The following is a 26,226-nucleotide window of genomic DNA, read 5'->3' as shown; positions in this document are numbered from 1 at the left end:
CTTGCAACTTATTTTAATCTGGAATCAGAGCCTGGGAAGACTATATTTAGAGGTGAGTGTGGAGTTAAAGCCACGACAGTTATCTTAAAGCTACTTTGAGAGCTTCAAACATCTCAGTGTGACTCTCAAATGATGTGGATGCAAGAGCATCTTGTTACAACGACTTTGAAGGGAAATTTGGTAAAACCTGTTAATATCACATGTACACACACATCCTTTGATGCAGGAATAATTGCTTTCAGAAGTTTGTCTTGCAGAAAAGCTCATGGTAATAATGTTAAAAGCAGGAAGTATTACTTGCAGTAGAAAAAGATGCTTTAAAAACTTAGTTGGTAGTTGGCAGGCCAAATAAATATGCTTCACTCATACAGATAGGGCACATGGGGCACATCCATAAAAAGTAAGAGTTTCCAAGATATGGTAAAAAAAAAACACAACTAAGTGTAACAGTGTGAGGAGTGTTCTTCCAACTGAGTAAAGATATATATGCCATTCTATATGTATACATGTGCTTGCTTTGATGTGCTTAGAAAGTTTTGGATAGGATTTCCTAAGAAGATTACCCGTTGTTTACTCCAAAGCATAGGAAGAAGATGGCTCCAAGATCAGAGAGACTCAATTGCTTGTATATCGTTTTATAGGATTAAAAGTTTTATGATATCTATGTATCTGTTTTCTGCTCTAAAAATCTAAGTAACTTTGAAATCCTTACTAAAAAGAACATTCTAGGGCTTGAGACTAAAGATAGCATCTGTGTGGGGTGGGTAGAAAGGGAAGAGGAGTCTTCTTAGGGTCAGTTTATAAGAAACTTCTTTTTCAAGTCACCCCAGTTGCTATGTTACCTACACTTGCTGAGAGATTCATCACAAGAATAGAATGGACACCAAAGGAGTGCTGCCCAGCGGGTGCAAAGCAGGCATCTTCTCTCAGTCTAATCAGGGGTGTATCCCCACACTCATAAAGTAGAATGCCATACAGGAAATCAAGCTGACCACCTAGTTTGTTCGGTAATACCACTCTGGTGATGTCACTTTAACAGTGAACAACTGAAGTGACCACCAGAAAAAAAATTCTCTTAATTGAAGAAAAAAATGTTCAAAAAATTTTAAATGATCTTATAGATCTCTTTGGATGGGCTTGCTCTATTCAACAAATTCAAGAGTGAAATACAAAACAGATGAGCATACAGTTGTGTGGAACTTGCCAACAAAGTAGATAAATTCAGAGATTTTTTTTTTTAAAGAGAGTCCATTTTATTCAGCAAGGGCTCTGCATTTTCTCCTTTACCAGAATAATTTCAGAGATTAAAGTTAAGTTGGAGAACACAGATACAGCTGAATAGTGGTTCTAAGAATGGAAAGAAGGAAGGAGGGAAAGACGGAAGGATAGAAAAAGGGAATTGGTTCTTAGAACTTAGTTACTAATTTTATAAAGGACATTAGTTTAAATGAAAAGGAGATGGCAGCTGATTTACTGGGCTACTGGTCTTCGTTTCATTAAGTTACTCAGATTTGGATAAATGAAAATATAAGTAAAGTAATATTGCTATTTTTCTCTTGACACAATTGAGAGAAACAGTAATAAAATAACTTCATCTTACTGTAAAGACTTAATTTCAATTCCTGCATGCATAACCCGGCTCTAAAGTAGTTAATTGGCCTTACTAATAAATGTTAACTAAAACAAAACATTCAAAAGAGGACAGGAGCATATTTGTCAGTAGTTACATGTTAAAAGTTGGCTTGCTTTTTAAAATATGTATGCTGACAGTAGGATAAAGCAAGACTGACTTCACTGTTTGAAGAATACCACACATGAAGGGATGTTCTTTTTTTTTTTTTTTTTTTTTTTTTTTTTTTTTTGTCCTGTAGAAAGCTAGACTGGCCAGGATCCGAGCAGCCAAAAGTGGAAGCGCCAGCGCCTACATGCAGAGCAAACGGAATGGTTTACTCAGCAACCAGCTGCAGGTAAAGTCAAGTTCTTTGCATTTTTTAGTGATCAGTTTATTGGGTAATACTAATTTAGTTCTACTTAACCATATAATTTTATTGGGAATAATTATGAAAATGGCTAGCAAAACAGCAAAAGTGTTATGTTTTTTATAATCTCCTCCTGTACACTCCAGTTGTCTGTAGCTGGTTAGAAGCTGTGCTATGGAGTATTGCCAGTGGGTTATGATTCCTAAATTCGCAATCAGACAGTGTCTCTACACTATCTCTAATTAACATCAGAGAGGCAGAAGATGCTCAATAATTCAAATGCCTAATTCTTTTTTTATTTAAAAATTGCTCATGTTCCTTAAAGTTCAGGTAATGCGGAAGCAGAGGTGATGCCCCGTCTTGTTTTACTTCTTAATAAAGAGAGAACACCATTGATTCGGTGTTGGGAATGTCATAGAGTCTGAATGAGAGACTTTTACTTCAAAACTTTCCTTTAATATTTCGGATTTCCATCATCTTTTCTTACAAAATATCTTTCATGTAGGTGCATGATAATGGTTTCAGGATTATCTAAGTACGAGGTTAAATTTTATTATCTAAAGATAAATGGCTCAGGCTTTCAAAGAAAGTTGGTCCTTGAATGAGTAAAAGAGATTTAAATTTTCAATTCAGGGAGGCATAGTCTAAAAGACCAGACCTCTAATTTGATGAAAATTTGTATGCTGATCATTCAACTTAAAAGCAACTGCACATTTGCCTGTTTTTAGTTTAAAAAAAAAAAGTGCTTTTGGTGAGCCTCAGAAAATAGGCCAGATCTCTGTGCAATTGTGTAGTTGAGATTCTTGCTGTTTGCAAATAAAATAGAAGCACCTCCGTTTCTTATGTGTTGACAGTCCTCGGAGGAGGAACAGGCCTTCATTAGCAAGTCCGGCTCCAGCTTTGAAACCCAGCACCACCACCTGCTTCACTGCCTGGAGAAAACCACGGTAAGGAGACAGCACAAGAGCCTGCCTCTGCACTCTGACTAGTCCCATTTGCCTTTGTGCATACACAATATTTCCAAGTATTATTTCACACTCCGCATTACTGGAAAATATGATAAAAACCAAACAAACAGAAAACCTGTAGTGTCTGAAACTGCTTTGAAATATCATAATGACATTTCGAGTTGGAAATTATTTTAAGAAACCTCTGTCTTAACTTAGTGGTATCTTAACTCTCGTTCTAAGATATCAGTTAAATGCAGTTAGAAAACTGTCTTCCAATACAGATCCAATAAAATATTCTGTCTCATCTGTTTTTAAAATTTTGATTAAAAAGGGGAAAATGATATTTCAAGTGTGCCAAACATCTGGTAAAGAGAATATCAATAGCAAAAAAAAAAAAAAAAGAGAGAGAGAGAGAGAGAAGCAAGTAATTCACAGATATAATAAATAGAGGTACATAGCAAAAATGATCAGTTTGCATTCAAAAGAAATGACACATTTAACCACTGGTACACCTCTGAGAGTGTTGAGGGAAAAGTTTACATTTCTTCACTTACAGGCGCTAAGTGGGACTTCTCCATAGTAAAGACATTCATTCCTTAGTTAGCTAGTCAATGTGGATCACAGTTTGTGATTACAGAGCAGAACAAAATTTTTCATCATGTTGAATCAGGTCAGCTTCTTTACTCACCAAAGACACATTATATGTATTCTCAATTTCAATATATTTCCCATAATTTATTTACCTATGTAACCATGCAACCAGTATGTATCATTTGCCTGCTATGTGCCTAATAGTGAGCCAGATCCAAGACACACCATGAAGTTAGTATGGCCTCTGTCCTCGTTGAGTCTCCATTTATGGGACAAAATATTAACCATGGGTGTTACTAGAGAAGAGGCATGAGCAGTGGAAGAACTGACAGGGCCACAGTGGAGTTGGGCAAAGAGAATGGAACCCCTAGGTGACAGGCTCAGACAAGGCTTCTGGAAAGACCTTGAGTTGAGAACAGAAGGATGAGAAGGAGGTAAGCAAGGAAAAGAAGAAAAAGGAACTTGGCCTAAGGGGAGGCAAAAGAATTTGAGGGTGACTCAAAGGAGCAAGTGGCATGGCCCAAGAGGAAGCAGAGACAGTGGCTGGATAATGTCAGTCTTTGGAGTCAAGTGAGCAATTTTGATTTTTGTGTTATGATAAATGGAGATCAGTTAAGTGTTTTAACAGGATAAATACATAATTATATTTGCATTTTTAAACAAATATATGGACAAGTCTATAACCTATTAGTACTTTCTTAGTACTTACTTAGTATTACCTTTCAAAGCATAATACTTTGGAGCTCAAATGGTACTTAGATGAACTTAAATGATAATGGTAGAATGCATTTACCTTTGTCTTTTTCCTCGTTTCCTTTTTTTCAATTACTTTACCAATGAAGACTACTTTATTTAAAACCAAAAATTACTTTTAACACCACCTATAAAAATATAGGGTAACCAATAACAGAATGACTTCTTCAATTCTAATTGCTAAGGAGATAAATTAAAATCTCATGCAGGATAACTTGCATTATGTGTGTGAAATGTGCATCGTAAAAGAAGAAATCAGATGATGAATCTTTTGTGCACTTTTTTTTTCTCTAAAATGTAATATTTAACATGAAATTTTGCCTTATCTAATCAAATTATTCTCTGGACTCTAAACAGTAGAATGTTAAATTTCATGTGTTTCAAAATGCTTTTCTCAGCAAAGAGATGACAAAATGAGTAACTAAAACAATCTATTTCCTATTAGCCAGTGAATTGCTTCAATTGTTTTACTAATATTTTAGGATGAGAGATGGTTAAGTGAAATTCGGTATGTGCAAAGTATTCCATTAGAAGGCCATTTCTGTGCACACAAAGGAAAAACAGTAATTGAAGTTATTCTCTAGCAATTCAGACCAAAATGTTTCCCTTCTATTTCCGAGGTAAAAATTCTTGCATAGGCATTTTAGGAGGCAATTCTTTACTAAACATTTTAAGAGTAAAATTGACACTGTGCATCTATAAAATAGGGTGTGTGAAATGATGCCCGTTACTGATTGCCTATGGGCTAGAAGGTAGTGGGTGGAGAATAGCTGGGGCAGTGTGGTGTAAGCCTGCAATCTCAGCTTATCCCAAGGCTGACACAGGAGGATTGCAAGTTGGAGGCCAGCATGAGCAATTTAGCAAGACCCTGTCTCAAAATAAAAAATAAGAAGGCTGGAATGTAAATGAGTAGTAGAGCAGTGTTCTCTACCAAGGTTCAGTCCCCAGCACTACGCACACACATGTGCACACACACACACACAAAACACACCCTGAACACAGACTGAAGTCATGAGTTCTCCCTGTGATATATCACAAAGAAAAGAGGCCATGAAAGTTCAGTGCTCATTCCTTCTGAGTCAAGCACAGTGACCCATTTTACAGATAAACATTTTATTTTCTTAGCCAATAAGTTATATTTTCTTATATATCAGAAATTTTAGGGAAGCTTCTAAAGAAATCGGAAGTGTCTTCAATATCTTATTTTCAGATGAAAAATTTTTTCAATCCCATGTGAAGGTATTTGCTACTATTTAACAGTATTATTCATGGTGTTCTATAAAATAATCTCTGATTTCAATTTGTTTAAAAAATAAAGTCAATGTAAATTTTTATTTTTCCTGTAGATATTCTCTATATTCATTTCAAGGGTTTTTTTCCCTTCTAATTTCTGACTTCCTGGTTTTATGCTTAAATTCACAAATTATATTCTAAGATAAAGTTAATTTGTCAATGGACACTGAATCCACCGGCACACGTCAATCACTCAGTCTATCTAGAGAGATTTTATTTCCACACAAATGTCAAAGAAAAGTGGTTCTAATCTTCTGGAAAATGGTATTAGTAAAAGAAAGCTATACATTTTGTTTATTTTAATTTCAAATGTGCTTCTCTGCTTTCTTCATATTTTCTTCCAACTCTGAAATAGAATCATGAATTCGTGGATGAACAAGTCTTTGAAGAAAGCTGCATGGAAGTTGCCACCGTCAACCGTCCTTCAAGTCACAGCCCATCTCTTTCTTCACAACAAGGAGTCACCAGCACTTGCTGTTCACGTCGACACAAAAAAACTTTCCGCATCCCAAATGCCAACGTATCTGGGAGTCATCGAGGCAGCGTGCAGGAACTCAGCACGATTCAAATCCGGTGTGTGGAGAGAACTCCTCTATCTAACAGGTACCTGGATGAACCTACTGGTTCACAGGCTCTGTCCCTGCTGTCACATTGCCACCTATGAGCAGGGAAGTCCTAGCTCCTAGGGCTGAGAAAGGGACAAAACTGTGCATCAAGTAGGAGAAGGAGTCCACTGGCATATGCCTTGGGGTCAAAAGTAGTAATTATTTTTGTCAGTATTAACAACAGGAAGAAGATGACTAACAATGTTTTTTATTGCTTCAACTCTACAATTTTTTGTTTGTTTGAGCAAAGACCTCTATACCCAGGAGCCCCATATGTAAACTCAAAGAGCCTGAAATGACAATCAAAACTACTAAAAAGACAAGTGAAACTGACATCGATATGAGTGAAAGTTATTCAATAGTACCTAAAATATATTTGTTCAATATAACAGTGAAAATTAAAACTATACCTACACAAATCTCTTTTATTAACCTATACTTTTGATCCAAAAGATATTTTTTGGCTACATCAAATACAAAAATCAATCCAATATCAAAAAGATAAGTTAAATTCTAAAATTGTTTACCAGTTAATTTATGTAAAATTTATGTGAAACTTTTACACTTTACTTTTCATTATTTACTATTTTTTTACAATAAATGTCTAATAAAAATAATACATTTAAATTACACATTAAAAAGATCAACTTCTGCTAAAATGTTTTTTACTTCATTCTTTTATTTGAAGAGCATATTTTCTTAGAGTGACCCTCTATAAGTTCAGTCTTGCTTCTTTGTTAGCATTTAAGAAGCTATGTTGAAAACCAAGATGAGATTCTGAATTCAGACTATGTTGATTTATAAAAATTGGACCACAATGTTAAAATTTAGGACAATGAAGAATTTTTATCTTTAAGATATTTTACACCCATCATAAAACAAAGTAGAAAATGGTGACAGTTTTAAGAGGAAAATATTATGACATAAATATTTTATTCATTTTCCATGAAAATAGTTTTAATTCCTGTTTATACCCTTCTTGATCCTTCTCCTTCTGCTTCTCCCAAAGAGTATAACATACCTGTTAAGAATATCTTTTGAGAAAACCTTCAAGTGCTAGATGGGAACAGCTACCTTTTTTTGGCTTCTTAAGATGTGATCATCACTAAATTGAGGGTTTATTTGCATTACATACTTCAAAAAGACACAATAATGAAAGGATTTTGTGGACAAAGGAATTGAGAAATCACATGGCATATCAAATTCTGAGTTTCTATCTTAAAGTTATTTTACTTTGCTCAGTTCAGGCTGTCCAGCTCTTACCTGGTCCTTTTTCTTTCTTACATTTATAATGCAGTTTGTTTGAGAAACAGTTGAGCTGGCTTTAAGAATTGTCTTTAATGTTAATCAACTGGTTAATGTTCAAGATAATATATATCAAGTTTTGATGTTTCATATTAAGTTTTGATGTTTCATTTTTACGTGATAATTTTCCTGAACATTTAAAATGTTACTTACAAGCATTAAAATGTACATTTTTCAGCTTCATGAAAAAAATTTAAATAAATATCTTCTTTTCTTAAATCTATTTTTTTTCCTCATCAGCCGATCCAGCTTAAATGCCAAAATGGAAGAGTGTGTTAAACTAAACTGTGAACAACCTTATGTGACTACAGCAATAATAAGCATCCCAACACCTCCAGTAACCACACCAGAAGGAGATGACAGGCCAGAGTCTCCCGAGTACTCAGGAGGAAATATTGTCAGGGTGTCTGCCTTGTAAGACAATTGGATTAGGTTTAAGAGAATTTGAGCCCTGGCTGTGGAAAGAATCTCAATGTAGAAGAAAGAAGAAAAATAATAAATAAATGTTTTGCAGATTAAGACAGCAAAACAAGAAGGCTGATAGTGAAACAAAAATAAATCTTCCAAACTCGAGGATGTGAATAAAACCACCAATGGCATTTCTAGACAGAGTTTGACCTGTTATACAGAGGAATATTCTGTATTTGACTTTGTGAATGAGCACAATGAAATGCCGCCTATCGATGCTTCTTATGATCAGAACTCTTTTTTAATAAAACAAATAAAATAAATCTTTGAACAAAATGTTCCAGTTGAATGCAAAACAAAAAAAAATATGGAAAACATTTTGATAAAAATTTTTCCTGTTAAAACCATGAACATTGGCTATGATGAAGATTATTATATATGGGAAAAAAAACTCATACAACACATTTGTATTGACTGAAGGAAACCATCATAATGCATGCTAGAATTCTTTGGAGCAGTGATCTCAGTTTCCTTATGTTGTCTTCAGAATAGGCATGATAAACTATAATTGTAGAAAGGGGAAATTTCTGTGCACTTACAACAAGCTGATTGTTCCATGGTGGGCTGTGCAAATAAACTCCTTTTAAGAACTGCAGTATTTCTCATGGGGATGCTCATTAGTAAATCTGAAGTGTTCAGATAGTTCAGTATTATTGTTTAGCCTTGCACCTAGTTACTGTTACAACTGCAATAATTCACTGCACACATGTTGTATCAGGAATCAGGATTTTTTGGTGGTTGTACTTTCCAGATTATAGGTACAGTAAGAGCCACATCCATAGAAAAACTTCTGGTGTTGCAAGGTTTAGGTGACTTTTTGATCCAAAAACTACTGTGTCATCAATGTTTTTCAGTAGTATTCTTTGGTCCACTGTATTGCTGTGACCCAGTGCATTCTGTATTTCTAGGGTACCTTTGTATTGGGTTCATTATCATCAGAGAAACTAGCGTTTACTGTAGTTCAAGTGACTTTCCTACTTTTGTATTCCCCAATAAATTATCTTGTAAGTAGATTGTCATCAATCCCCTTGTCAAAAACTAGAGAAAAGGAGTTGACATCTATGAATTATCTCTAATGTCTTTGCTGTTTATGGAAAAGCCCAGATACTAGATATATTGGGATGTGTTTCCTGAAGAGTTGACTGGGACTAATATCACAGGATCGACGATCTCAGAATCTTACTTGATGTATTATTTATTTTGCTTTAGATCTTGAATACATGTTGAGAATACCTAATGTGAATTGGAATGCAGAGATAAACGGGAGTGCTTCATGTCGCAGTATTTGATGAAAACATGCGGCCAATGCCATTCATGAAGGCGGCACCAATTTATCTCAGAAAGGTCCTGTGTTTGGCAAGGTGCAGCGTTCTCCACAAAATTGGGAGGACAGGAGCTTGATGATGCAAGATTGATTTCTGTGTACATTTAAGTGAAAAGTCTTTATACCTTTACACCCTTAAAATACATCAGCAGACGTGTCTGCACGTGACAGTGTAAAAAAGTTTTATGTCAAATAAAGTTTTGTTCATTCCGAGCCACCACTGTAAGGAATAAAGCTTAGTTTCTATATATGGAAATATTTAATAATTATCCCTCTATTATAGAGATCTTCAAATGCTTATCATAACTTATAAAAATTAATTAATCCAAACATTTTTGGGTAAAGTCAGAAATTCTTGCTTCCCATTTCTAGAATAGCTTCTAGAACCGTGCTGTGCACACAGTAGCTCTTAATAAACATTTGCTGAGTGAAAGTAAGATAAACTACTGTCTCTTGGGAAGAACTGGCTTTATTCCTAGTATGTCTTTTAAAAAGCTACTAATCTTCCAGCAGCGTGAATATTAACAATTATATTAACACCTGCCTCTTGTCACTTTATGCTTCTAGAGCGAATATATAGTGAAACTTCTTTGATGGCATTTATTGAGAACCTTTTATAAAACTAGACTAAGGAATTACAATCAGGAATACTTAATGTCTTTTGATTCCCAACAAGAAGTTCTATTTTCAAGTTCTTGGTGTTACATCAAGGAAAAGGCAGTTAGGTTATTTTAGTTGACAATTCTGCCTCCTCTTTTCATTTATCACTTATCCAAAATATTAATTTCTTTAGATGTTTGGAAAAGAAAAAAACTTTTTGATGTTTTAGGTGATTTAAAAAATATACTGTGTTGGTGGTGAGTGACTATTGATGACTGTGTTAAGTGCATCTGTATTGTAAGTGAAATGTAATTATTTCTGTGTACCATATGGAGTAACTAAGGTCATTGTTTTGACAATTTTGTTTGAAGTTCATATATCTTATTTCAAAGGATAGCATAATACCTGCATTATGCTGGAAAAAAAATAGACCTTTGGAGAATACTTAAATAAAACACGTGCATGCTTGAACAGGACAATGTGGTTGACTGTTGCCCTTTTTCCTTAGACTTCATTCCTTTCCAAAATCTAAGATGCGCTGCACTCATACCTGGGGGAAGCCTGTGACACGTATGGACTAAAACTCAACACTTAAATCTAGTCTGAACTGGTGGACACAGCAGCCTTACATCAGCAGTGGGAATTTAGGAAGAAACTTTAACAGAAAAATTAAGGTCATTTAAGTAAGGCCAGTGCCTGAATCTTATAAACTTCTTCATTACTACCACTTGGATTGAGCAAAATAAACTCTGAGATGGGCGTGGTGGCACACGCCTGTTATCCCAGTTGCTGAAGCATGAAAATCTCAAGTTCAAGGCTAGCCTCAGGTAATTTATTGAGGCCCTAAGCAATTTAGGGAGACCCTGTCTCAAAATGAAAAATTCAAAGGGCCTGGGGATGGCTCAGTGGTTAAGCACCCCTAGGTTCAATTCCTGCTACCAAAAAAAAAAAAAAAAAAAGAAAGAAAGAAAATAAGTAAAGAGATAAATATAAGCTATGAGATAGTAGTTTTGATCAGAATTCCATTAAATTCTCAAAGGATTTTTTTCCTATATACGAAAACAGAAATTTGTCTAGCTATATGTGTGCATATGGAATGTATATATATTCTAAAAAATGAATATAAGCCTATGCATATGTATGATTAATATATATTCATAGGCTTACATTCATTTTAATAATATGCACGTACTGATGGTATCTTTTTAATACCCTGAGGAGAAAAAGAGCAAGAAAATGTTAAGTGTTTATTATTAAAAGAAGAAAAAGACAAAGTAAATCATTTAATAGGAACTGATTTAGCTAGTGCTGTGTATGATTTTTTGAGTGAATAGTTTCTGTATTTTCTTGTTAATTATTTTCCTTTATGGCCCTTGATTTATTGAGGTGTCAATCCTGCATTAAAAAGGTCCAACACACCTGCCTGCTCCTTCAACTTAGTTACAACATTGGCTTGGAAATAGCCTCCAGGAGTGATATTAATCAATGCCAGCAACATTTCTCAAAAGAATATAAAGGGTTCTTGATGACAGATAGATGATCCACAGAGTCTTGTAAAAAAAAAAAAATCATGTCCTCTTGAGTAGGATGTTATTAAGGTACTTGTTTTATTAACACACAGATACAAAAAAAAAAAAAGAAAAAGAAAAAAAGAAACCAGACCAAACCTCCCCAAGAGATTATATAGGAAAATAGCTCAAAGTCCTCTCTGCTTCATCCTGCTACTCACACTCTTACAAGGCAGTGTCCTTTCAGCCATAGTGACAGGCAGTCTTCTGCCTCAGTCTCTTGAAGACATCTCTTCCACAGATGTTATAGGAGGACAGTGTTCTTCAAAGTGTTTTCTCAACTTTTTCCATCATGCTATTCAAATCCTCTTTCTGGTGGCAATAGTTCTATTATTATGGGGGTGAGGAGCTGTTAGAGTCTGTAAACAAGTCTGGATGGTGCCTGGCAAAATGCCAGAGGGAGTGGTTTGTGAAGTAACAAGCGAGATTCTTTATTGGTTGACTGATGTATCTAGTTTATGCTAATTAAGATAAGCTGTGTAAAATGTATAAATACCTCTGTTGTCCTACAATAATCGGCTTCCACTCCTGCTGTATCCATCTACACAAGTTTTTCGTCACCCCCAGTTAGTTTGCTGCAGCCAGACTGCGGCAAGGAGCCACCAAATGAATCTTGGAGGAAAAATAAGAAAGGAAAAACAAAACAACAAAACAAAAAAAGATAAGAGAGGCAAAGCTTTACCTGTAAGATTTGAACATGTTTTTTAAAAAAATGAAAACAAAAACTAACCTTTACCAAGTATCCACTCCACCATTCCTACTGCAATGTGAGAGAAAGTGAAGAAAGCTGTTAAAATGGTTTTGCAGGAGTAACAATGCATCTGTGAATCCTAACATCATAAGCTCTATTGAAATAGCTGAAAGAATGAGGCAACAAAGTAGTACATCTGAGAAGAAAGGTAAGTTTCTTTCTTATCAGGAGCACTCACCACAAAGGTGAGCTCGAGGGGTTTATGTCAATTCCAAAACATGGGAATGGTTGAAGGAGGGTATTGAATGAATTTGCTAAAGATCCTGAGAGAGATTTGGAGCAACTCTGGTGACAAAGGTAAGCCTCTTGACAAGGGATACAAGGCAGTAGAGAGGAATCCTTGGGTTTGGTTCTAATTGACAGTGAAACATTTTAAAATATGGTTTAAATCCATTTAATTGCTTTCTTAGAGCTGTGAATGGCAACACCAAAAGGTAGATTAACCTATTATCAATTTTTAATAATCATGCACTATTAGATTGCTCAGATATCTCTCAGACTCCTTGTACAACAGAGAACAGGACCCTAACACAGCAGAATAAGAAACTAGGGCTAAGAAATGATAAAAAGAAATACAAAGAATTGAGGTTGAATGGACCATGAATTGAGTAAATGAACCTGTTAAATTTCCCAATCAGACATACCTGCTTGGAGTGACAGAAGACTTCATAGACTTTATATAAGAAGATACAAACAGGAATGGGGTTGTAGCTCAGTGGTAGAGCGGTAGAGCGCTTGCCTCACATGCGTGAGGCCCTGCATTTGATCCTTAGCACCACATAAGAATAAATAAATAAAAGTAAAGACATTGTGTCCATCTACAACCAAAAAAGTATTAAGAAGAATTTTTTTTAAAAGAAGATATAAACCTTTTAAAAGTAAAAATATCATGTACATTACAATATTACATAGGACTCAATCTAAATTTATAATAGTGTCATCCTCAGTTAACCTGATAAAAAAACCAATGTACAAACCATAGAATTAAAATCCTAATGCATCCTTTTCAGTATGCAGTTTCTTCAATACATTCACAGTGAGCACAAAATAATGATGATTAAAATAACCATGAAAAGGTAAAAACAATAATAATGCCTGCTAACTTCATTGGGTCTTAAATATATGCCAGACACCGTGATAATCACTTTACATGTACCATTCCATTAGGTAATTGTATTCCTCATTTTCTTTGGAGAAAACTTTAACACTGAAAAATAATGAGTCTGGATTTTCCTAATTTAGATAATAAAACATTTTAAATGAAATCCTGTATTTAGGTGATAGAATTCTATTGTGTAAAAATGTTGATGCTATTGCTTCTTGGAGGCTAGAATAGAAATTAAAGGAAATGGTGGGAGACAGAGAGGGAGGCTGGTTTTAGTCATAATCTAGTGGTTGCAAAGTCATTACAAAAGGCAATCAGTTTGTCTTCCCATTTGGTCCATAATTTCTTACCTTGGAAAATGTGCTGCTAATAATTTCATGATTAACTATTGGTAAATTAAAATAAAATGGAAAACAACTGGTCTAATTGACCAAGATTTTTCCAACAACTCCATTTTGGTACAGCATACACCTTGAGTTATTTTTACAGCAACAGAGAGAATTGTGTGTTAGAGTATCCACACTGTCTCACTCCCCTATCTAAACAAAGCCTGCCAAACCTTTCAAAGTTGATGGTCAGGGCTTTAGTTTTAGCTTGTATATCTAATTGGCTCACAGTTCAACTCCTAGAGGCTAATGGTAACGGAACAGAAATGCTTTGGAATTAATGTCAGTAACCATAATTCCCACCCTTCATTATCTTTTGTATCTATCTAAATTCTTGCAGGCAAACATTTCAGAAAGTGACAGCAAAATATCTATTGGCATTTAATACCACATGCAAAATAATGTGCAGAGAGATTCAAATTGGCAAAATAACTGCATAATTCAGTATTTCAAATTAATATGGTACAATTAAAAATATTCCTGGATTTTTTCATCCTCATAAAGAATTCCAAAATTTTTTCTGTCTGTCATTGATATTTTTTATTTGTACCCCCCAAAATGAAAAGCTTCAATAAAGGTGTAAATACCGACATTTGATTTATATGGAACTGTAGAAAATTTAATGTACCTTTTAAAATGGTACTTGGGATATAACTACTTGCCATAAAACTTCTTCTTTGGGTTTCATCATTTGCTTGTTTTATGCTCCAAAATAACTCTGCTCTATTAATAATATCTCTTTACCTTCCACTTCAGTCTTCCCCTTTCCACGACTTGAATAGTAAATGTGTTATTCACTGTATTAATGTTATATACAAAACTTCTTTTACATGAAAAAGTGTAAAACACATGTGCGGAAAATTCAGTATTACATACAGCTCATTATTGTCAAATCCTGATAATAAATTACAGAAGTTTTATATTTTATTTAATTTTATATGATAAGTTCTAATTTTTAAGAATTATTATAAAATAATATAACTTCTCCAAATTGCCTCATGGAAGGATTAAAAACTGTTTTTCTGAGTGTTTTTATTCCCTCCCAAGATAGGACTATATAGCTTGTAAACTAATATAAAAATCGCACCACACTAGGAACAAGGGGCATGTTTTTATATAACAGACTGCTCCACTATCTAAAATGAAATGAGCTTATTCATCCAAATGGATCAGAGCTAACTAATGAGAGCGAAAAAGCCATGAGTGACTGGAAGAACTGGAAACCAGATATCATTTGGAAGACATGAAGTTTGGAAGACCAGAAGAATTCAACATCATGTCAGTTTCTTTAACTAGTTTACCTAGAATTCACTTTATTAGTAAAGACTATGAGAATATAATTATATTTTAATGCAATTATTTTCTGTTAGATATAAACTTGTGAGTTTTGAAGGGTTAACCAAAATTAATTCAGGACATTCTCCCTATCATATACATCCCCAAATTATAAGTATTTCAACTTAAATTTATCCTGAATGCTAAGATGATTATAATGAACTAAATTAGAAGAGTAAGAATAAGACCACAATTTTAAAAGTGAGGATATCTTCAGTTTCTGTGGAGTACTCCCGATTCTAATAAAATATTTTTATAATTATTCTTGACTGTAGTGAAAATTTAAACGCAAATGAGCTTTAGAATCGCTAGCATTTGTGTTTAATTTGCCACATTTCTCCGTGTTTTCTCATAAATAAGAGGAAAATATATTCAATGGCCAAAATGTATCCTAAAATCTCATCCCTAACAAATGCTTTTTCTTAATATAAGAGAAAACCAAACAAGCTAACTTAAACACCCAGTGCATTTACAGGTAAAGCAATACAATAAAAACACAAGTTCTTGGGTAATTTCTTATATGTCCATTTGAGTTTGTAATCATAAATTGTCATACAATTTATGTAGATGTTTTGCAATTAAATATCTTTATCATATCTCTGTTATGGTGTGTTTATGTGTTGTCCCCCAAAAGCTCATGTGTGAGACAACTCAAGAATGGTCAGAGGTGAAATGTTTAGATGATTAGAGTTGTGACCTAATGAGTGCATTAATTCACTGATATGGATTAACTGGTAGATGTGACTAGAGAAGACAGGTCTCAGGGGTGTGACTTTGCAGTTTACACTTTGTCCCTGGCAATCAAAGCACTCTGCTTCTTAGTTGCTATGTCCTGAGCTGCTTTCCTCTGCCCCAGCCTTCTGCCATAATGTCCTGCCTCATCTTGGGCTCAGAGCTATGGAACTGGCTAACCATGGACTGAACTTCTGAAACTATGAACCCCAAATAAACTTGTCCTCCTCTACTTTTTTTTTGTCAGGCATTTTGGTCATGGTGATGCCAGATCTGACTAAAACCTCTCAAATCAAACTTAGGAGAGAAATTTTGAGAAAAGGGTTTACACATGGATGTGCTCATATACACACACCACACACAGGTTTGAAGATAGGCAGAATGTGAAGTTCTATCTATCTTACCCCTGTTGAAAACAAAATTTGAAAGAAATTCAGAACAAAAGTTTTTCTTTCCTAGTGATCACTAGAACTTCAAGTTGTTGTGTTTTTTCACCTTTTTATTGATTGTAGAAAATTATAATGTAGAAATATATAGGCTTTTAAATAAATCTTCCTAAAGGAAATCATCAAAAGTGGCATTCTTGGCATTACCATACAACATTATCTGTTTTCTAAAGTTTAAATACTATAGAATAACTGAACTCACACTAGCACAAGGAAGAAAAAGGTAAGCTATGAGTTGGTGATTTGGGGTACTCACATGGGAAAGAGAAACTCATTGTTTATTCACTTACAAATTTATTGAAAACCTATGCTTCTTTAGGATACCTTAAGAAAAGCAACAGAGGGGCTGGGGTTGTGATTCAGTGGCAGAGCGCTTGCCTAGCACATGCAGGTTGCTGGGTTCGATCCTCAGCATCACATATAAATAAATAAGTAAAATAAAGTTATTGTATCCAACTACAACTGAAAGAAAAGAAAGAAAGAAAGAAAAGCAACAGATAGATTTTTCTTAAAATGCAATCCATTTCTTAGGTAAATTTGTTTTAGACCTTAACATAACTGTGTCTGATGGGGAGGCTGTGAAAAACTATCTTCTTTTTTTTAACAGCATGACCTTTTAAAGGGGATACCAAGAATTTTAAATTCTTGTTTTCAAACTATATGTTTGAGCTTCTAATCTATTTTTCTTTTTTTTTTCCCAAAGGACTAAGCTGCTTTCTTTGGCTTTGTAATTTATAAAGATCCCAGATATATACAAATCCTCTAGTTCATATTAATCATTATACCTACCACATGAAAAACTGGGGACACTCCAAGAAAAAGGAGGCAAAACTTCCTCACACGATGGCAATGCTCAGTGTACCCTGTATATTTAACAGTGAGGTGCAACACAAGAATGTGCAGCATCCCCTAAGGGACAGCATAATGCCTGCAGCTTAAAATTACACAAATTCCAAGAGATTTTCTAAAAGCAAAGAGATCCTTTTTTAAGGAGTGACAATTGCATGATACTTCGACTATGGTTAAAACAGTACACCAAAAGGTCATAATGAAATGCAAGCTGTGAAATAGGTGTACTCATTCATTTTCTTTGTGAGTACATTGTACATTTCTGGCACTGTGCTAAGTGCTGGAGTGAAATGATAGCAAGATCCAGTCTTCTCTGTTATTTGCAGTTTACTTGTTGACATGAACCCTAAACAGTCAGAAATATAATTAAACAACCCAAGTTTAGAGCAAGATGCTTTGTGGAGAAAAAAAAATTATAGGATACTCAGATCTGCAATAAAATTGTCTGAAAAAAAGGAAAGTAAACCAGGCAAAGGGCATCCCATATCCAGGAAGCCCTCATATATTTACCTTGGAAATATGAAAAAAAAATCTATTGCTCAATAAAATTCATGAGTTTTAATTTATTTCTTTCTATTGTCTGTTACATCTATTTTATAATTTCAAAAAAAATCCACATGTTAAATAAATTATTGTTGATTCTTATTTTTTTTCCCTTTCATAACCGAGAGCCAGAATAAAGAATTTGGGGAGAGAATGACAGTTACCATCAACTCATTAATCAACCAACACAAGCCATTCTCTTCATTTCAATTCTGTGCAACAACCATGCAAGCTGGTACCAGGATAACCATTTTTCAAGGAAAAAGACTGAAGCACAGGGAAATTAAGTAACTTGCCCAAGGCCACATCACTGGCAAGTGATTGAGAGGATTCAAACCCAGATCTGACTGCAAAGTCCATCCACATCCCTATAGGTCTTTCCTTTTGTTAACAATACAATTAAACAATATTGAAGTTGTACACAACACACCATTCTAGGCCGGTGCTCTGCCACTGAGCTACATTCCCAGCCCTGGAATTCTAGATTTAATTACTTAGAGGCAAAAATTTGGGAACATCTTTTGACCACTTATATCTGAATTTCAGATCTGGTAGTTTTCCTGCATTAAGATGAGGTGTTTTTATCCTCATATTTCATTCCTTCACATTATGAAGCCAACAAATGTTGATCAAGCACTTCATATGTGCCAGAGGTTTTGCTAGACACTTAAGATAAGACAATTAACAAGACAGTTGTGATCTAGAGCTTTTGCATACAGTTAGGAAAACTATCACTAAGCAAATAAATACAGAAATAATATATAAGTGCAAATGGTGGTCTCATAATGGAAAATCAAGGAGTACCACAAAAAAAGAAAAAAGAGAGAGCTTATCTTAAGTTCAAAGTCAAAGATCAAAACAATGTCCTTTGAGGGATAACACTTATTAGGACCTCCAAAAGAAGTGAGAATTACCCCAAAAAAGGGAGAAAAACATTCTAATAATACTCTAGAGCCAAAATTATAATCTACAAGACAGAAAAGCTCTTATAACACTTAACAGCTCATTAGAAAGCCTTGTTGGGTGAGCCTCAATGAACAAGAGAACAGAGACTACAGATTAAAAAGTAGACTTACAGAACTTTCCGTTGAAGCATACTGGACTTTGTCCTTCGTCCAATGGGAAACCATGAGGAATTCTGAGCAGACCAGTGATGTGATACAATTCATGCTTTAAAAATCACTCTGGTTGCGATGTGCTGAAGAATGAGTTGAGGGAAAGGGCACAAGAAGCAGCAGGGAGACCAATTTGGAAAGCATTATAGTAACTCAAGTGAGAGTTGAAGTATAGCTGATTTAAGGAGGTTCCTGAGAGAACTGGATGATTTAAGGGCCACTTTGGAGTTAAAGTCAAGGAGACTGGGCAATGATTGGTATCAATGTGAGATATATCTAAGGAAGCTGTCAATTTCTGATTTAAGCAGCTAAGAGCAAGAAAGTGTCATTTGCTGAAATGATCAAGAATTCTCCTTTGAATATGTCCATGAAATCATTCAAGAGGATGCAAATAATAGTAATAACAAGACAAAGAATTATTAAGTACTTTTAGATGATTACTGTATGCCCGGCACAATTTCCCAATGTTTTACACGCATTACTTCATTTTTCTTTAGAAAAAATATACAGAGTCCTGGTTTATGGATAAAGAAATAAAGGGTAAATATGTTACATACCTTCCCTAGGGTCATACAGCAAATAAGTTGCAAGACTAGAATTGAACCAAGATTTCTGACTCTGACTCCAAAGCCTGAACATTTAACCACCCCAGGGATTTCTCTTTAAGTAACCAATTAGACATAGGAATGCACAGCCCAGAAGAGAATTAGAGAATTATTCATTTGGAAATCTGCAGTATAAAGGCCAAGGGATTAGAACAAAGGAGAAATAAGAGAAAGATCCCTGGAGCAAGCCACAAGGGGCTACACAGTAGTCTGAGCTGCCATAAGGAAAGGAAAGAGATGGGAGAATATTGAGGGATTTCTAGAAGAAGCCAAGGGACAACTCATTGAATGTTGCTGAAGTGCCTAGTAGGGTATGAATTGAAAGTATCTGGGAGATTTGGGCACCAAAGTGGTCAGCATCCAACCAAGCAAAAGCACATAATGTGAAACCTACACTGGATTACAGACGCGCAGTGTAGAAAACCTTGGATCACTTGGTTGGGAGTATAGCTCAAGAGATGACAGGATTTCTAATAAGGGAATCTGGAGTGAAGGAGGTTGATTTTCTATTTTCTCAATTTAATAAAATATAAAGTGGCATGCTTAGAAAGATCTAGGACCTAGAAAAGGAAAGGTTGAAATTAAAGGAAAGACAGGAGAAATAGCAAGCGTGAAGTCTGAGGACCTGGCATCAGAGGGAAGAAAGAGACACAAGAGGGAAGAGTCCTGGGCTGGGAGGGCTTCCTCAGAAGCATTCACAGGCATCTGGCTGAAGGGTTTCCTCTGTGGCTACATGTGACAAAGCATGAAATGGTCACTGAATGTGTCAGCTTGCTCTCTGCTCCCTGTGCCCATAGAGGGGCGACTGTCTACTGGGAACAAATCTGCTCTTTGCTATGAATGAAAAGGGAAATGACCCCAAATCTAGAGAACACTGGGCTGCCTCGGAAGCATATAACAAAGTGACCCCGAAGGCACTCAGCAAAACTTGGGAACCACTGACGTCTTTACTCCCCAGTGGTGCCCAGTCCTGTCTCTGAGAAGAAATCACCATATACAGAGAGACAATCCAGGACATGTCACCTCAGCAGGCACATTGCCCACCCACAGCTTAAGTGAAACCCTTACACTCATTCTTATCTCTGGTGATTGTCAGCAAGGCTAGAAAGAACACAGTCTAATTATAAAGACGTGCACAAAGATACAGATGACTAAGCAGCTCCCAGGACATTTGCAATTGACAAGAGACCACTTAAACTTAATGAATCTCCAGAGAAATATAAATATTGAGAGAGAGGATTCTGTGGTCTCTGAGAATTCTCCAGGGTGCTCTCTATTCTATTCTATCTCAACTGCCTATCAATCAGGATGGCTTGTGTACACAAGAGCATGCCAGATACATACCCTGGTGCATAAACACACACACACACACACACACAGACACACACACACACACACACACTTCACACAGGCACATTCCCAGACACACATACTAATACAGTAATACACACAGCATGCACATAACACACGTATACATGCAAACACCCACCAACACACACACACACACACACATACGGTATATACTAATGGTGAAGATCAATGTGGGTGGAAAGTTGGCAGAGGCAAAGGACAGGTAAAAAATTGTAAGTCTGCCCAAAGAGTTGAGATTTTATTGTTCTAAGTGAAATAAAAAGCCACACGGAATTTTAAATGGCTGAGTAACTTGAACTGATAACATTTTCACAATACCACCACTGCTGTAATGAAAAATAGTTACAGGAACTAGGAAGAAGGAAGGAAGAAAGAAAGGGAGGGAAAAAGAAAGAAGGGATGGAGGAAGGGAGAAGAGGAAGGAGAGAGGTGGAAAGAAGGCTCTCTTTAGGCTATTACAGTAGTCCAGGTGAGAAAGAAAGGTAGGTTGGGCCAGAGTGGTAGCAGTGGAGGTGGAGAAAGTTTGGTAGATTCTGGTAAAATATTTATAAAGAAGTGCTGACAAGACTTGCTCAGGAATTAGATATGTAATAAGAAGAGTTTAAACATGTGGGTAGATTTACTAAATAATGAGAAGGCCAGGAAAGAAGTAGAAGGAACCGAGGGTTCTCTGTTAGCCATGGTACATTTTAAATTGATGCGGTCTGTGTGGAGATGTCAAGGAGCAGCTGGATATATAAAATTGAAATTGAAAGGAGAGATCAGGGATGAAGTTAGAAATACGAGAGTTATGAGAGTAGAGATGGTATATAAAGCACAGTTTGGGATGAAGTTGTAAGGTAAGAGTGTCCATAAAGTTGAGGCCTGAGCAGCTGGGAACGTCCAGCCTTTGCTGCCCCTCCCACAGAGGAGGAGGGGCAGCAAAGAAAATAGAAGGAACTATCAATGAAATAGCAAGAGAGCTTTTATCTGTTTTTATCAGTTTTACCAGCGTGTGAACCCTCTGAAAAGAAATAAATTCACTTTATGTGCTTTCTCTTGCAAAAACTGAGAATTTGGTCAAAGGCAGGTTGTAAAGCCATGCCCAAAAATTCTTGGATATGCCTTCATCCAAGAAATGCAGCCCAATTTCCCTTCTGTTGTATGTGGGTTACATTTAATGACTCGCTTATAATTCATTGGATATGGCAGTAGAATGAAGCATTACTTCTAGATTCGATTATAAAAAGACTGCAGCTTCCATCTCAGAAGCTCTTTCTTGCTCTGTCTTCCTCTCCAGGATCACTTGCTCTGACGGGAGCCAGGTGCTCTATAGAGAAATGTTCTGTGTAGAGAAGAGTTGAGAGTGCTGACAGCCAAGATCAACTTTCTCACCATGTGAGTGAACTAATCCCCAAGTGGATCTGTTAGGCTCTTGATGAACACAGCCCCATCCAACATGTTCCCTACACCTTCCTTACAATCCTGAGTCAGAGCCTTCCAGTCAAATGGCTGTCAGAAACTTCGAGATAATGTGTGTTGTTTGATGCTTTTAAGTTTTGGGGGTGATATGTTAGGAAACAGTAGATGATAAATTTATCAGTATAACAGAAACAGAAAATGACATGTAACTTTGTATAAAAAGCCTTCCTCACTCTACTTATTGCTTTACTCTTAAAAGAAAAAAAAATCTGGCTGTATATTAAGAGAGACTGGTATTGATATGACCTTTTTCTATACAAAATGAGAGCTTTTGGTATGGATACATGTGTGATTAACATCTTCCACAATCAGCTACTTTAGTCAAAGCAGACAACCTTCATTAGTATTATGGTGATGAAACAACTACCACCAGAGGTCATTTTAATGAATTATGGGATTGATAAAAAAAAATTACAAGAAGGGATTACTTTAGATTTTCCCCATACTCCCTGGAATTATAAGGTTAAGACCAAGGGAACATGTAGAGAAAAAGAATAAAGAATCTATGAAGTGTCAAGGAGAGGTACTGGAGGCCAGGCTCTATTACCTGGCTGTGAGACCTTGGAACTGTATCCAGCCTGTTAGGCCTTGGTGTCTAACAGTGATGAAGTTCTACATTGCAGGTGAATGAGAGGGTTAAATAAAACAGGCCTCGTGAAAGCCCTTTGAACTTACAAAGCTCTAAAACCATCACCCAGGCTGTCTTGGTCCACTCCTTGCCTTATGGTACCTGGAAGGGGAAAGTGGGTGGAGCCCAGTGGTTCAGTTTGAGGAGAGAATGCATTTATTCAGGCATTCCTAAATGTCCCCTTTTCAAATTGCTGTCATACTGTATGAGCTCAGCGCATCTCATTCCAAACCTCACCTTACTACCCAGGTATCTCCATCTAGCTGACTTGCCTGAGTCAGCTATTCTTCTATTATTATTAATACTAAAAGTGATTATTAAGAGCTGGGTCTTCCTCCTCTTTGGTGATTCTTGGTATAAACTCATTCTGAATTAAAAATATAGAAAATACCAGAGAATATCTGAACCCAAATCAGGATAGCTAGCATTTTCCACTTCAATAGTTCCTCTCATTTCACTCCATTGCAAGCACTGAAAAGGACAATACTGATCACAGCTGCCAAGTGTAAGATGATCAAGGTAGAGGTGACTTTCTGTCATAGAACCCATCCTTTGAGAAACACTTTGCAAGTGAAAAGTGTTAAACAAAACATATGTGCTCAGTGTTAGTTATTGAGATACTATAGTGGTAGACTATAGTTTTTCCATTTTTGTGCTTCTTCTCCCCCCTACTTTTAGTATAAGTTAGGAAGAAGGAAGCTCAGTAAATCTGCAGGTTTCCAGAAAGAGCTGATTAAAATTATCAGGCTGGCATAACTACTCATCAAAAACACATAATTAGGATCTATTCATAAATAATTAATTGAGAAGCAAATTTTATTTATTTGTTTTCATTTTTCTTTGTTTTTGTCTTCCTAGAAATTTGTGTTTCTGTGTGTATGTGTGTATGTGTGTGTGTGTATGTGTGTGTGTGTGTGTATGTGTGTGTGTTTGTTTTGGTGGAAGTCAAACTCAGGGTCTCTCTCATTTTACTCAAATGCAGTATCACTGAGCTACACTCAGGGGGTAAATCACCTTTTTAAAAAACAATCTTTGCAAGGGTATTTATTTTTAAAATGACTTTTTCAAACTTCAGCAAATTTTGTAATATGATCTGTATTATGAGCATATTTAGTTACAACTGTTAGATTCATCAATTGTTTAAGATGGTAAAATATTTTAATATGAAATATTTTGAAAACACAGAAAAGTCAAAGAATAAACAAACATTTGTGTTCACACCATCAAGATCCAAAAAATGTTACTGCCTTTGTTTCAGATATGTCTATTATTTTCAGAAATGAAGCATCATAATTACAACCAAAGCTTTCCTGATCCCAGTTCCCCATTCTCCCTTTTGCACACTTTGTCCTGAAATTTCTATGTTATAATTTTCATGTATGTCTTATTACTTGTTCTATGCATGTATGTATACAAATTGAATGAAGTTGAAATTTCAGAACATCTTTGGTATATTATAGATGAAGGGATTTAAAGACTTGGGGAAACAGAAATCTGGAGTAAGTTTATCCTGTAGACTGAAGGAAAATATACACTTAAAAATCAAATTCTCACTCTCTGTGGAAGACTTTATCTCTGGGCACCAAGTTTGGGGGCTTTCTATCCCCACACTTTTTCAAATTTCAGCAAATTTGAGAAACCAAACAATTCTCAGTGGGCACTGACAGGGTACCCTACGCTTTACCTCAATGTGGTTGAAGTTAGCATTAGTCTTACAAGTGAGGGCCTCAGTCCCACAAACTACCCCTACTTCAGATGCCAGTCACCAGGTCCAGGTTGTGACACATGCTTATAAGTCAGGGTTACCCACAATGCCCTCCTATGGCTTATACAACTCAAGTAAACACTTTCCATCTGTTTAATTATTTATTATAAAGAGTCTCACAAATGACATAGATGTTCATCTGGATGGAAGACTCAGAGGGCAAGATAAGGGAGAAGGGCAAAGCTCCCATGCCTTCTCTCAGTGCACACCCTCAAGGCACCTTGAATATTCAGCAATCCAGAGGCTCCCCCAACTCAGTACTTGGGGATTTCTATGGAGGCTTCCTTATGTAGGAATAATTGATTAAGTCATTGACTGATGTTGATGAACTCAACCTTCAGCCTTGTGCCCTCCCCTGGAGGATACAGAGAGGTAAGAGAGAAACTGCCAATTCTGACCACATAGTTACGTCCCCTAACAACCAGCCTCCCATCTAGCTATCCAGGAGCCCTTGGCTATTAGTCATCTCAATAGCATACAAAAAGAAAACACTTTGGCAATGCCAAGGATTTGAGGAGTTATGTGCCAGGAACCAGGGCCAAGACCAACTTTTAGAACAAAAATTTTTTCTAGTATCTCTATCTACAAGGGTATTAGGAGCTCTTTCTCAGGAACTAGGGGCCAAGACTAATATATATTTCTTATCATAGTTACCCACTTACCCACCCTTGGGTATGCCCAGAGAACACTCTTTTCAGCAGTGCATTGAGAAGTATAATTGAAAGGAAAGAGCCAACATCTTAGAATTTCAGGGCAGTAATGATACTTAGAGATCATCCTTCAAAATGGGCTCAGTGATTTCCCAGTTTTCAGGGACAGATAGAGGTGATTGTCAGAATAGGCATCATGACTAGAGCACTAACCAAAATAGCTTTACCCACAGATATAACTACTAGCAGTTACTGATTATGGTATTCCTAGATATTTTGACTATCATATTTTTTTAAAAGCAAGAAACTTTCTTGTGAGCAGTCTTAACTTATCAATACAGTAGAGAATCACAACTTACTCAGTTCCAAGAATTGAACCATTTCACAGACAAGAGATCCTTCAATGAAAGGTAAACCAGATAGCCTCAAGAATATCCCCAACACACTACCACAATAAGGATATTTAAGTCTTATTATTTGAATTCCAGTGAAAGTCATTATCTCTTATAGCTATGTACAGAACATGGGAAATGGATTCTTCACAGATGATTAGACTAACTTGGAGCTATCACAACTTCCCATAGTTCCACATGGCAGGGTAGTGTCAATATGGTCCTGAGAGTGGGTGTGTGGTCCTGAGAAAGTAATAGCTCTATTTTATAAGGCAGGGGGAGTAAGAGTCACTCTTGCAGTATACTGAGTGGGTTTGTAAACACACCTATGATTAGCTAAGAAGTTTCTGGATGCAAACACTACATTCAACAATGGGAAGCAAACCCACAACACACCTATGATTAGCTAAGAAGTTTCTGGATGCAAATACTACATTCAACAATGGGAAGCAAACCCACTTTAGCTCTTGGATCTATGGAGTAAAGGCAGTTAGGTATGAACTTCCAAGTGAAAGTTTCTATATCAGCCCCTCCATTTAAAAATTACAAAATCACAAATAATACATCAAAGATCAAATTTGAAAAAGTAGAGATATGTCATCTCCCCATTTAACTATGTAACTCTGCCACAAAAGATAGATCTTACAGAATTATTC

The 26,226-nt window shown here is 35.9% G+C and overlaps 1 protein-coding gene across 4 annotated transcripts in view; it reads left to right on the top strand.

Annotated features, from left to right (window-relative positions):
* Kcnd2 (potassium voltage-gated channel subfamily D member 2) overlaps nt 1-10,347 on the top strand; it is a 458,638-nt gene extending 448,291 nt beyond the window's left edge. For 2 of the 4 annotated variants that reach the window (XM_005333954.5, XM_040291595.2), the window contains exons 4-7: nt 1,872-1,967; nt 2,834-2,926; nt 5,922-6,169; nt 7,717-10,347. In XM_005333954.5, the coding sequence (XP_005334011.1) occupies nt 1,872-1,967; nt 2,834-2,926; nt 5,922-6,169; nt 7,717-7,894 (615 nt within the window). In that variant the 3' untranslated portion in view covers nt 7,895-10,347. The remainder of the gene's footprint in view (nt 1-1,871; nt 1,968-2,833; nt 2,927-5,921; nt 6,170-7,716) is intronic. The other 2 variants (XM_040291597.2, XM_040291596.2) reach the window with 2 other exon arrangements.
* The last annotated feature ends 15,879 nt before the right edge of the window (nt 10,348-26,226 follow it).

Source organism: Ictidomys tridecemlineatus, chromosome 2 (assembly GCF_052094955.1).
Source record: "Ictidomys tridecemlineatus isolate mIctTri1 chromosome 2, mIctTri1.hap1, whole genome shotgun sequence".
Lineage (NCBI taxonomy): Eukaryota > Metazoa > Chordata > Mammalia > Rodentia > Sciuridae > Ictidomys > Ictidomys tridecemlineatus.
This window is presented reverse-complemented; position numbering and strand designations above follow the sequence as displayed.